Below are 13,972 nucleotides of genomic sequence, written 5' to 3' on the forward strand. Positions count from 1 at the left end.
TTCTAGGCTAAATATTTTAAATATTGTGTCAAAACAAGCAAGCTCTAATTGTAAACACTGTTTTTCAACATTAAATAAATGGACAACTATTTTAAAAGTTTTAAAAACTATAATAAACTAAATGTATGCACAAGAATCTGCCCAGGTCAGTGACCCCAGCAGTGAATGCATGGAGAACTTTTAAACAAATGTTATTGAAGGGTAAATAACTCAACCATTACGTTAAACGGAGTTAGCCATAAAAAGTTACAGTTTTACTGAGATGGATTGTTGGTGGTTGGATGAGTGTCGACCAGATTGGGTAGCATGAACAAAGGAAGATTAGGACTATAAAGAAGACTATTTAGGACCCAGCAGATACCATGATATGTATATATATATATATATATATATATATATATATATATATATATATATATATATATATATATATATATATATATATATATATATATATATATATGTGTTTATATATAAACTATATATATATACTGTTACATATAAACTAAATATACTGTTTATATATAAACATTGCATTTTTAGTAAACTAATAACAATAAATAGTGCATCAGGAAATCTTAAATAACTAAGAGTGTGTGTGTGTGTGTGTGTGTGTGTGTGTGTGTGTGTGTGTGTGTGTGTGTGTGTATATATAGTTGAAGTCAGAATTATTCGCCCCCTTTGATTTTTTTATTCTTTTTTAAATATTTCCCAAATGATGTTTAACAGATTCAGGAAATGTTCACAGTATGTCTGATAATATTTTTTTTTTCTGAAAACAGTCTTATTTGTTTTCTTTCGGCGAGAATAAAAGGAGTTATTAATTCTTTAAACACCATTTTAACGTCAATATTATTAGCCCCTTAAGGCTAATTTTTTCTCAATAGTCTACAGAACAAACCATCATTATACAATAACTTGCCTAATTACCCTAACCTGCCTAGTTACCCTTATTAACCTAGTGAAGCCTTTAAATGTCACTTTAAGCTGAATACTAGTGTCTTGAAGAATATCTAGTCTAATATTATTTACTGTCATCATGACAAAGAGAAAGTAAATCAGTTATTAGAGATGAGTTATTAAAACTATTATGATTAGAAATGTGCTGAAGAAATCTGCTCTCCATTAAACAGAAATTGGGGAAAAAATAAACAGGGGGGCGAATAATTCAGGGGGCTAATAATTACTGCATGTATATGTATGTATATATATATATATATATATATATATATATATATATATATATATATATATGCGCGCTATAGGGGAATTCATCAACTAAATTGGCCGTAGTGTATGAGTGTGTGTGTTTGGGCTTTGGCTAAAAGGGCATCCACTGCATAAAAGATATGATGGATTAGTTGCTGCTTCATTCCACTGGGGTAATACCTAATAAATAAGGGACTAAGCTGAAGGAAAATTAATAAATAATTATATATATATATAATGCATCTAATATTTATCATATAATAAATTCAAATAATGATCAGAATTTTATGAGCAAAAACTCCAGATTTCAGGGAAAACTCCAGCTTTGTTTAATAAACAGCGGATAATAAATAACAGCCAGCTTTCTGGCAGGATGACGGAGGAGCAGCCAAAGAAAACACACTTCAGTTGATCTGTAATCAGTCAGTTTATGTTACAGATGATGCTGGATCGCATTTAAAGAGACAGTTCAAACACAAACACACACTCACACACACACACACACACACACAAATGAGTGTGCGTTTCTTTTCTCTGTTGCACACAAAAGAGGATATGAAAAAAACATGCATGCATAGTGGGAAATTAAAAAGATTTTAATATTAAGGGTGGCACGGTGGCTCAGTGGTTAGCACTGTGGCCTCACAGCAAGAAGGTCGCTGTTTAGAGTCCCAGATGGGTCAGTTGGCATTTCTGTGTGGAGTTTGCATGTTCTCCCCGTGTTGGTGTGGGTTTCCTCCGGGTGCTCCAGTTTCCATCACAGTCCAAACACATGCGCTATAGGGGAACTGATCAACTAAATTGGCCGTAGTGTATGAGTGTGTGTGTGTATGGGTGTTTCCCAGTACTGGGCTGTGGCTAAAAGGGCATCTGCTGCATAAAACATACGATGGAATAGATGGCGGTTCATTCCGCTGTGGTGATACCTAATAAATAAGGGACTAAGCTAAAGGAAAATGAATGAATAATATATTTATCATATGCATATTATGCTGTGTTCCAGGTTGCATACTTGTATGACGTCCTGAAAGTAAGTACTTTTTCTCCTCAGGTGTGTACAGAAGTATGAATTCAGAAGTTAATATCCAAACACGTCTTTATAGTTCAGGTTGTTGCAGATAAAAAATATAACTCAGAAAATGTTGTTTAAATAGTTTCCAGTTGGCTAGATATTAAGTTATTTAAACAACTTTACTGAAGACTAATCTCAGTGCACCGTTCCTTTAAATTGTTTTTATATATTCGTTTTGTTTACCTGTTGCCCGTAGAAACCGGTCAGGAGTCTCTTGTGATTGGTGGAAGAGTCGTCCATCTCTCCGATCTCGGCCAATCCATGCAGGTGAGCACTGATGGAGGCGTCTTCGCTCTTGCTGAGTCCGTTAACGATGATCTCGTAATGCAGATGACACTGAGGGTCCACCGAGACCCAGGCGTGACCCGCTGCACCAGTGCGCACCGGCGGAGACACCAGAACACCGGCCAGAGGAACCGGCAACTCTGCAGAGAAAAACAGCAGGTCACATTTAAACACACTCACACACACACGTTTATTAATTATGCATTCTTATTTGTTATGTTATTTGTGTGCTATTTAATTATATATTCATTCATTCATTCATTTTCTTGTCGGCTTAGTCTCTTTATTAATCCAGGGTCGCCACAGCGGAATGAACTGCCAACCTATCCAGCACATTGCTACGCAGCGGATGCCCTTCCGGGTGCAACCCATCTCTGGGAAATTTATATAAATACAGTTGAAGTCAATTATTAGCTCCCTTTGAATTTTTTTTTTCTTTTTTAAATATTTCCCAAATGATGTTTAATTAAGCAACAAAATTTTCACAGTACGTCTGATAATATTTTTCCTTCTGGAGAAAGTCTGATTTGTTTTTCAGATGGAATAAAAGCTGTTTTTTATGTTTTAAACACTATTTTAAGGTCAATGTTATTAGCACCTAGTCTAATATTATTTACTGTCATCATGGCAAAGATGAAATAAATCAGTTATTAGAGATGAGTTATTAAAACTATTATGATTAGAAATGTGCTGAAAACAATCTGCTCTCTGTTAAACAGAAATTGGGGAAAAAAATAAACAGGGGGCGAATAATTCTGACTTCAGCTGTATATAAATATAATGTATTAAGTTTATTTATTAATACATTAAATTATACAGCTCAACTCCTTGTTCAAGCTCTTGTTCTCACCAGACTGGATTACTGCAACTCTCTACTAGCCGGGCTTCCAGCTAACTCTATCAAACCTCTTCAACTGCTCCAGAATGCAGCAGCACGAGTGGTCTTTAATGAAGCTAAAAGAGCACATGTCACTCCGCTGCTCATCCGTTTGCACTGGCTGCCAGTTGCTGCTCGCATCAGATTCAAAGCTCTGATGTTTGCTTACAAAGCGACTTCTGGCTTTGCTCCTTCTTATCTGCTCTCACTTCTGCAGATGTATGTGTCCTCCAGAAACTTGCGTTCTGTGAATGAACGTCGCCTCGTGGTTCCATCCCAAAGAGGGAAGAAATCACTTTCCTGAACTCTCGCATTCAATCTGCCCAGTTGGTGGAATGAACTCCCTAACTGCATCAGAACAGCAGAGTCACTCGCTGTCATCAAGAAACCACTAAAAACTCAACTATTTAGTCTCCACTTCACTTCCTAATCTGCAATTGCCTCTAGATATACCACTAACTGTACTAAAAAAAAAAGACTTTTCCTTTTTAGACTTTACAGACCTGAAACTTGCATACAGCACTTATTCACTGTTGCTCTTGTACTTGTGTAAATTGCTTCCTTGTCCTCATTTGTAAGTCGCTATGGATATTGTTAAATATAAATAGTTATTTTAGATTGTTATGATGCACTATCAATTGTTTGTACAGTTTCCTATAATAAAATGTTCCAAAACAATAAACATCAAATGATAAAAATGAACACACTTATTTCACTCTAGTTGTCGATAAAATCAACATTTCTGTCATTTCGTAAGCATCAGAATGCTTGTATATGCAGTTTTCTCTGACCGTTTCTGCGCGCGTCCAGTCCATTGTATGGCAGCAGGCGTATCTGTCCGCGCAGCTCCCCGTCGGGCTGCAGTGCGGTGGCGATGTTGATGAACAGCTCGTTCTGCAGCAGCATGTGTGTGTGTCTGGCCTCCACGCGTCCGCAGCTGCCTGCCGCCCGCTGGTCTGTGAACACTGCCGAGAGCTCGTACAGAACGCTGCGTTTGTTGCGCCGACGCGGCTTCATCTCGATGCTAACGCTCAGCACCGCGCTGCTCAGACCCGCCACCAGCAGCTGGTAATCCAGAGAGCCGTTCGGGTGCAGAGTGAAGACAGCAGAGCCCACACCGCCCGTCTGACCCGCAGTCAGAGCCGCGCCGCTCGACAATACACTCTGCAGAGCTACAACACACACAGGACAGCATTCACGTTAGTTACAGAGGACTACTGCAGCAATTGTATTTTCGGTTTATGGCCAAAAGAGAAAAGTAGCTGAAGTTATGAGCTGAAAATAAAATCTTAGGCCCTGAACTGTTACATAGAATTAGATTAAATTGTAAGTGAAAGATAATGGATTGATGGATGTGTTTTAGACATGTCATGTGGTTAGCATCATGAACTAAAAATATTAAAAAATTGTCAACTATGTAATGTTCAACACTGTTATCAACTATGTTGACGATAGCCAAATATGTTATCGTCAGCTGTGTTATCGTCAACTGTGTTATCATCAACTATGTTAACTTTTGTCAACGGTGTTATAGTTAAAGGTGTTATCATCAACTATCTTACCTATCGTCAACTAGGTTAACTATCGTCAACTTTGTTATAGTCAACTGTGTTTTCGTCAACTGTGTTATCGTCAACTCTGTTAAATATTGTCAACAATGTTAACTATCGCCAGCTCTGGCTATCGTCAACTGGGTAACTATTGTCAATTCTGTTGAATATCATCAACTGCGTTTTTAGTCATCTGTTATCATCAACTGTTAACTATCGTCAAGTGTGTTACAAACCATTAAGTGTGTTATCGTCAACTGTTAAATATTGTCAACTCTGTTAACTATTGTCAAGTGTGTTATCGTCAACTCTGTTAACTATTGTCAACTCTGTTAACTATCGTCAAGTGTGTTATCGTCAACTCTGTTAACTATCGTCAACTCTGTTAACTATTGTCAAGTGTGTTACATACCATTAAGTGTGTTATCGTCAACTGTTAAATATTGTCAACTCTGTTGACTATCTTGAAATTTGCTACATATCATTAAGTGTGCTATCGTCAACTCTGTTCGATATTGTCAACAATGTTAACTATCGCAAACTCTGTTAAATATCGTCAACTGGGTAACTATTGTCAATTCTGTTAAATATCATCAACTGCATTATTTGTCAACTGTTATTATCAACTGTTAACTATTGTCAAGTGTGTTACATACCATTAAGTGTGTTATCGTCAAGTGTTAAATATTGTCAACTCTGTTAACTTTGTTAAGTGTGTTATCGTCAACTCTGTTTACTATCGTCAAGTATGTTATCGTCAACTCTGTTAACTATCGTCAAGTGTGTTATCGTCAACTCTGTTAACTATCGTCAACTTTGTTAACTATCGTCAAGTGTGTTATCGTCAACTCTGTTAACTATCGTCAAGTGTGTTATCGTCAACTCTGTTAACTATTGTCAACTCTGTTAACTATCGTCAAGAGTGTTATCGTCAACTCTGTTAACTACTGTCAACTCTGTTAACTATCGTCAAGTGTGTTATCGTCAGCTCTGTTAACTATTGTCAACTCTGTTAACTATCGTCAAGTGTGTTATCGTCAACTCTGTTAACTACTGTCAACTCTGTTAACTATCGTCAAGTGTGTTATCGTCAACTCTGTTAACTATCGTCAAGTGTGTTTTCGTCAACTCTGTTAACTATCGTCAAGTATGTTATCGTCAACTCTCTTAACTATCGTCAAGTGTGTTATCGTCAACTCTGTTAACTATCATCAAGTGTGTTATCGTCAACTCTGTTAACTATTGTCAAGTGTGTTATCGTAAACTCTGTTAACTATCATCAAGTGTGTTTTCGTCAACTCTGTTAACTATCGTCAAGTATGTTATCGTCAACTCTCTTAACTATCGTCAAGTGTGTTATCGTCAACTCTGTTAACTATCATCAAGTATGTTATCGTCAACTCTGTTAACTATCGTCAAGTGTGTTATCGTCAACTCTCTTAACTATCGTCAAGTGTGTTTTCGTCAACTCTGTTAACTATCGTCAAGTATGTTATCGTCAACTCTCTTAACTATCGTCAAGTGTGTTATCGTCAACTCTCTTAACTATCGTCAAGTGTGTTATCGTCAACTCTGTTAACTATCATCAAGTATGTTATCGTCAACTCTGTTAACTATCGTCAAGTGTGTTATCGTCAACTCTGTTAACTACTGTCAACTCTGTTAACTATCGTCAAGTGTGTTATCGTCAACTCTCTTAACTATCGTCAAGTGTGTTATCGTCAACTCTGTTAACTATCATCAAGTATGTTATCGTCAACTCTGTTAACTATCGTCAAGTGTGTTATCGTCAACTCTGTTAACTATCGTCAAGTGTGTTTTCGTCAACTCTGTTAACTATCGTCAAGTATGTTATCGTCAACTCTCTTAACTATCGTCAAGTGTGTTATCGTCAACTCTGTTAACTATCATCAAGTGTGTTATCGTCAACTCTGTTAACTATTGTCAAGTGTGTTATCGTAAACTCTGTTAACTATCATCAAGTGTGTTTTCGTCAACTCTGTTAACTATCGTCAAGTATGTTATCGTCAACTCTCTTAACTATCGTCAAGTGTGTTATCGTCAACTCTGTTAACTATCATCAAGTATGTTATCGTCAACTCTGTTAACTATCGTCAAGTGTGTTATCGTCAACTCTCTTAACTATCGTCAAGTGTGTTTTCGTCAACTCTGTTAACTATCGTCAAGTATGTTATCGTCAACTCTCTTAACTATCGTCAAGTGTGTTATCGTCAACTCTCTTAACTATCGTCAAGTGTGTTATCGTCAACTCTGTTAACTATCATCAAGTATGTTATCGTCAATTCTGTTAACTATCATCAAGTATGTTATCGTCAACTCTGTTAACTATCGTCAAGTGTGTTATCGTCAACTCTGTTAAATATCATCAACAGTGTTATTGTCAACTGTTATAATCAACTGTGTTATCGTCAACGGTTAACTATCGTCAACTGTATTACTGTCAACTGTGTTATCGTCAGCTGTGTTATCGTCGACTCTGCTGCTTTTTTAGAAAGTTTGCCAATAATCAACAATTAGCAACAGTATCAAATGTTTCCGTTTCCCGTCACATTTAAACATGACATTACATTAATAAACGATTCAATTTACTATAAATCATTCATTTGTTGTTTATCTTTCCAGTTAAAGGAAAATGATTGGAAAATGCTTGAAAGGAGACTGAGAAAAAGCGACTCTAAACCGTGAGTCCTTCATATGAAACACTGTCGAACTCCTGCAGGTCAGAGGTCAGCGGTGACGTGATCCTCAGAGATGTGCACACTCTGACACACACACAAAAACACTCTCTCTCTCACACACACACACACTCACTCCTCAGAGACGCGTGGCAGGTAAACACAGAGCTGGAGAGCGCAGGACTGAATTCTTCACACATCACGTCAAGCTGTTCATGCAGCAGCTGCAGCCAGAGTGACCTTGGCGATGTGTGTGTGTGTGTGTGTGTGTGTGTGTGTGAGTGAGAGAAAGAGAGAGAGTGTTTGAGTGTGAGTCAGAGTGTGTGTGTGTGTGTGTGTGTGTGTGTGTGTGTGTGTGTGTGTGTGTGTGTGTGTGAGATTGTATGCATGTGCATGTGAGGACCATTTGTGTGTGTTTGTATGTGAGTGTAAGTGTGTGCGAGTGTTTTTGTACATGAATGTAGAGTGTGTTTGTGTGTCAGAGTGTCTGTGGATTCTTTTTTATATGTTTGTTAGTGTGTGTTTGTGAATGCGAGTTTGTGAGTGTGTGTATGTCTCAGTTATTGCGAGTGTTTCTCAGTGTGTTTTAGTGTGTGTCTCATTGATTGTGTGCGTTTTAGTGTGTGTCAGTGATTGTGTTTGTGTGTGTTAGTGTGCGTCTCATTGATTGTGTGCGTTTTAGTGTGTGTCAGTGATTGTGTTTGTGTGTGTTAGTGTGTGTCAGTGATTGTGTTTGTGTGTATTAGTGTGTGTCTCAGTCATTGTGTGTGTGCCTCTGCGATTGTTAGTGTGTGTCTCAATGGTTGTGTGTGTTAGTGTGTGTATGTTTGTGTTTGTTCGTATGTGAGTGTGTGTGAGTAAGAGAGTGTGTGTGTATGAATGAAGGACACACACACACACACACACACACACACACACACTCTGACCTCCTCGTGGCTGCATTGAGCTGTAATGTTGATGATGAGCTCAGGAAATGTGGGCTGATTTATCGGTGACACAGGGATGAAACTGAAGACGCAGTAAATCAGGGTAAAAACAGCGTCCGCCGACAGACTGATGCAGTTACTGATCCTGCCAGATTATTATAACTCACGTCTGCTGCTTTCAGCTCACACCTCAACATCTGATGCTTTATTAATAAAAGATGAGTAAACTAGCTGATACTCCAGCATGTTTGCGGTTTAAAAAATATATAATAATATATAATATAACCCTAGAAAAAAGGGTCCAATTTAACCCAGTGGTTGGTTTTGTCCTTATTTTGACTCAACATTGGGTTTGTGAAACTCATCGACTCTATAAACTAAACTGAGTTACACAATGATACTAAACAGCAACACTTTGACTAAGCCGTGTCACACTGTATCCTCACAGCAAAAAGGTCGCTGGTTCGAGTCCAGGCTGGGTCAGTTGTCATTTCTGTGTGGAGTTTGCATGTTGGCGTGGGTTTCCTCTGGGTTCTCCGGTTTCCCCCACAGTATATACACAGTATGAGTGTGTGTGTGTGAATGAGTGTGTATGGGTGTTTCCCAGTACTGCGGTGCAGCTGGAAGGGCATCCGCTGTGTAAAACAAATGCTGGAATAGTTGGCGGTTCATTCCGCAGTGGCGACCCCTGATAAATAAGGGACCAAGCGGAAGGAAAATGAATGAGTTTGCTCAGTGTTTCCTCTTAAATGCTCTTGTTTTGTGTCTCAGGTCTTTATTTTAACATTTATTTTCGTTTTGGTAAATGCATTACAGAAATATTATATAATATATAAAAAGAAATAACATATAATAATATTCATTCATTCATTTTTTTGTCGGCTTAGTCCCTTTATTAATTCGGGGTTGCCACAGCGGAATGAACCGCCAACTTATCCAGCAAGTTTTTACGCAGCGGATGCCCTTCCAGCCGCAACCCATCTCTGGGAAACATCCACACACACACACACACTCATACTCTACGGCCTACCCAATTCACCTGTATCCCATGTGTTTGGACCATGCAAACTCCACACAGAAACACCAACTGAGCTGAGATTCGAACCAGCGACCTTCTTGCTGTGAGGCGAAAGCACTACCTACTGCGCCACTGCCTCGCCCATATAATAATATTTAAAACAAATACATAAACACCAAATTATTGTTTGAAAGCGAAAAACTGTCTAATTTTTAATGCACATTGCACTAATAATGTGCATTGCATTTAAAATGTGCATTACCTAATATTGCATTACACTGATAATGTGCATTACAAAAACTAAAATCTCCCAATACTGACATCAGAGGTCTGGAGTCTTGATAATAAATTATTATATGAAGAATTTGCTGTGAGGCGATTGTGCTTCGACTGCACCACAGTGACGCCCATTTAATAATTATATAAGATGTTAATAATATATACACATACAAAATGTAAAAGTAAATATTAACAATTTTGCTTAGATGTTTAGAATTTATTTTCAATCAAACTGTAAAACATGTTTATACATAAATAATTTAGTTTGAATTTAGTTTATGAATTTGTTACTCTCTATATATGACTCTTGTATGATTCTTCATACATGTAAATATAACTCTATTTGACTCAACTCTGTTAAACTGTAGTATTATATTTCAGTAGCTTTTCTAACTGATGAGCTGTTGATTGGTTCACTCACTGTCACATGATCTCCTTCCAGAAATGAATCCTGAGATGTGACGCGGGGTTTGACCTTCAGTCTGGACGGAGATCTGGAGCTGCCCGCGGGACAACCAGAAGAGCTCACGACTGTTCAGATCCGCCAGCACTTCAGCAAAGTCTGAGTCCTGCAGAAAAAACACAGTTGCAATTACAATCTGCATTGCATTTCAAATAATGTGGATCGTATTTATGTTCATTGCATTTAAAATGATGTGCATTGCATTTAAAATGATGTGCATTGCATTAAAAATAATGTGCATTGCATTTAAAATGATGTGCATTGCAATAAAAATGATGTGCATTGCATTTAAAATGATGTGCATTGCAATAAAAATGATGTGCATTGCATTTAAAATGATGTGCATTGCATTTAAAATAATGTGCATTGCATTTAAAATAATGTGCTATGCATTTAAAATGATGTGCATTGCATTTAAAATGATGTGCATTGCATTAAAAATGATGTGCATTGCATTTAAAATGGTGTGCATTGCATTTAAAATAATGTGCTATGCATTTAAAATGATGTGCATTGCATTTAAAATGATGTGCATTGCATTTAAAATGATGTGCATTGCATTTAAAATGATGTGCATTGCATTTAAAATGATGTGCATTGCATTTAAAATGATGTGCATTGCATTAAAAATGATGTGCATTGCATTTAAAATGGTGTGCATTGCATTTAAAATAATGTGCTATGCATTTAAAATGATGTGCATTGCATTTAAAACGATGTGCATTGCATTTAAAATGATGTGCATTGCATTTAAAATGATGTGCATTGCATTTAAAATGATGTGCATTGCATTTAAAAAAATGTGCATTGCATTTAAAATAATGTGCATTGCATTTATAATGTGCATTAAAATAATATTGCATTACACTAATAATATGCTTTGCATTCATAATGTGTATTACATTAGTAATGTGCATTGCATTTATAATGTGTGTCTAATTTTTAATGCACAGTGCACTAATAATGTGCATTACCTAATATTGCATTACACTAATAATGTGCATTACAAAAACTAAAATCTCCCAATACTGACATCAGAGGTCTGGAGTCTTTTTAATAAATTTATTATATGAAGAATAATAGATTGGTATCTGCCTGTGTGTGTGTGTTTTAACTCACGTCTGCAGTGATGTTTGCTCGTATTTCTCTCAGCAGGTGTTGTCGATACTGCAGTTTCACTCGCACTGGCACCTTGGCTGAAATAGAAAGATTTTATTAATATTTGTTTGATTTTTGTATATTTTTTTCCATTTATTTTATTATTATAAATATATATTTTTATTGTATTTTTATTTACTTTTTATTAGGTATATATTTTTATATTCATTATTATTAATTGTTAATTTTTTTTTACATTTTTTTATTTATTCTATTATTTCAATAAATTATTTCATTTTATTTTAATTACATTTATTGTGTTTTTTTATATTTATTTTATTTTTCATTTTAAAATGTTATTTAGATTTTTGTTGAATTTTCTATTTAATTTGATTTATTTTTCATTGTATATTTATACATTTATTTATTCATAAATGTTTTTGCATTTTTTTATTTTTATTTATTTTCTCACATTTCATTACATTATTTTATGTTCAGCGCATACTCACAGCTCCCTGGAGGAACGAGTCCCTGCATAATCAGGATGAAATGCAGATTGTTTTCGGTGTCACTGAGCGTCAACATGGCGATTCCACCCATCCCAGAATGCACCTCGTCAGATGTCAGGATTGCACTGAACGTTTCTATCAGGGAAACCACAGTAAACTGATGTTAAACTCCAAACACGTCAAACAGAAAGCAGATTTACGCAAGTTTTAATGCGCACCAGCAAACAGTGCTCTGTGTTTGATTATTCTGCCCTGAAGCTCCTCCTTCCTGTTGTCAGCAGTGGTCATGGAGACGTGCAGTTGTTCCGCCTCCAGCTGCCGCATGTGAGGTTTCGGCACATTCTTCCAGATGCCGCAGATCTGCACATCAAACACAGTTAAACATCTGAGGAAATGCATATTCATTTTATGGTAAATCTTTGTTATATTTTAATTTCAGTATTCCGAATTTTTCATAATTTGTTTCATATTTCTCAAAATGTATCCTCGAAACTGAGTGAGTTTATACTCAACATCTTAGTTCAAGTTTTTGTTCTCGAAACACGACTTTATTCTTGAAATGTATAAATTTTATTTGCAATATTTTATTTAGCCATTTTTTAAAAAAACATGCTTGACCATAATGATTTTCCGTAGCTAAGAAATGTTTCCTTTTATATTAAAATTAATTTTTTTTTAAATAACGCAAACGTATTTCATGTGTATGCTTTTTTAAAAAATTGACATATAATTAGCGATAGTAACTCACCATGTCGTTATCGGCCTGCGGGACTCTGAACTCAAACGCGGTGTTTCCGTCAGTGTCCAGAAATGCAATGAGACTCGGTCTGTTAATTCTGAAACACCACAGAAGAATAACATGAGTAACAACAATAATAAACGAGTAATAAACACTCTTCATTTGACACGCAACACCACATCTGATGCGTGTTTTACCTCTGGAAAGTGATGGAGAAAGTCAGACTTGTTCGAGAAAGTGTAAATCTGGCCCTCGCGACACCACTGGAGCTCGGCAGCCAAGAGTCTGTCACACCCGTCAGCAGCGCCACAAAATCTAAAAAAAAAAACGTAATTAATCTGAAGGTGATTTGAGTGTGTGAATACCTGTGATTATTAAATAACCATATAATTTTGATTATTTTGTCTAATCGCACTTGTTTCGTAAGACTGTGATTGCTGTTACTCCCTTAAAAGGCACAACTCTGTAGTCAACTGTTAACCATCATCAACTCTGTTATCGTCAACTCTGTTAACTTTTATCATCTCTGTTATCGTCAACTTGGTTAAGTATCGTCAACTCTGTTAACTTTTATCAACTCTGTTAACTTTTATCAACTCTGTTATCGTCATCTCAGTTAACTATCATCAGCTGTTATCGTCAACTTGGTTATCGTCAACTCGTTTAACTATCGTCAACTGTTTTTGTCAACTCTTATTGTCAACTCTGTTATCGTCAACTCGGGTTATCTATCGTCAACTCGGTTGACTTTTGTCAACTTTGTTAACTATCATCAACTGTGTTATCGCCAACTCTTTTAATGTCAACTCTGTTAATGTCAACTCTGTTCACTATCATCAACTCTTGATATCGTTTACTTTGTTAACTTCAACTCTGTTAACTGTCATCAACTCTGTTAACTACCATTAACTCTGTTAACGGCAACTCTGTTAACTATCATCAACTCTGTAACGTCAACCCTGTTAACGACCATAATCGTTTATCTATCTTGAACTCTTATCGCCAACTCTTAAATATCATCAACTCAAGGAGCTATTGTTATCTCTGTTAACATCCACTCTTTTAAGTACCATTAACTCTGTTAACGTCAACTCAGTTAAATATCATCAACTCTTGATATTTTCAACTCTGTTAACGTCAACTCTGTTATCATCAACTCTGTTAACATTCATGAACTGTTAACTATCATGAACTCTTATCATCAACTCGTAAATATCGTCAACTCAGTTAACTATCGAAATCTCTTTACTA

At 36.3% G+C, this 13,972-nt stretch overlaps 1 protein-coding gene across 2 annotated transcripts in view; it reads right to left on the reverse strand.

The window, feature by feature from the left end:
- Window positions 1-13,972, reverse strand: part of chrd (chordin) — a 33,941-nt gene that overhangs the window by 10,725 nt on the left and 9,244 nt on the right. For both annotated transcript variants that reach the window (XR_015508336.1, NM_130973.4), the window contains exons 5-12: window positions 12,919-13,036; window positions 12,731-12,818; window positions 12,201-12,342; window positions 11,983-12,117; window positions 11,495-11,571; window positions 10,334-10,481; window positions 4,235-4,615; window positions 2,465-2,706 (exon numbers count right to left, since the gene is read on the reverse strand). Coding sequence is in view for 1 of the 2 variants with exons in the window: in NM_130973.4 (NP_571048.3) it covers window positions 2,465-2,706; window positions 4,235-4,615; window positions 10,334-10,481; window positions 11,495-11,571; window positions 11,983-12,117; window positions 12,201-12,342; window positions 12,731-12,818; window positions 12,919-13,036 (1,331 nt within the window). In the remaining variant the exon portion in view is untranslated. The remainder of the gene's footprint in view (window positions 1-2,464; window positions 2,707-4,234; window positions 4,616-10,333; window positions 10,482-11,494; window positions 11,572-11,982; window positions 12,118-12,200; window positions 12,343-12,730; window positions 12,819-12,918; window positions 13,037-13,972) is intronic.

The sequence above is a fragment of the Danio rerio genome, chromosome 15, assembly GCF_052040795.2.
Source record: "Danio rerio strain M-AB ecotype USA chromosome 15, GRCz13ab, whole genome shotgun sequence".
Classification (NCBI taxonomy): Eukaryota; Metazoa; Chordata; class Actinopteri; order Cypriniformes; family Danionidae; genus Danio; species Danio rerio.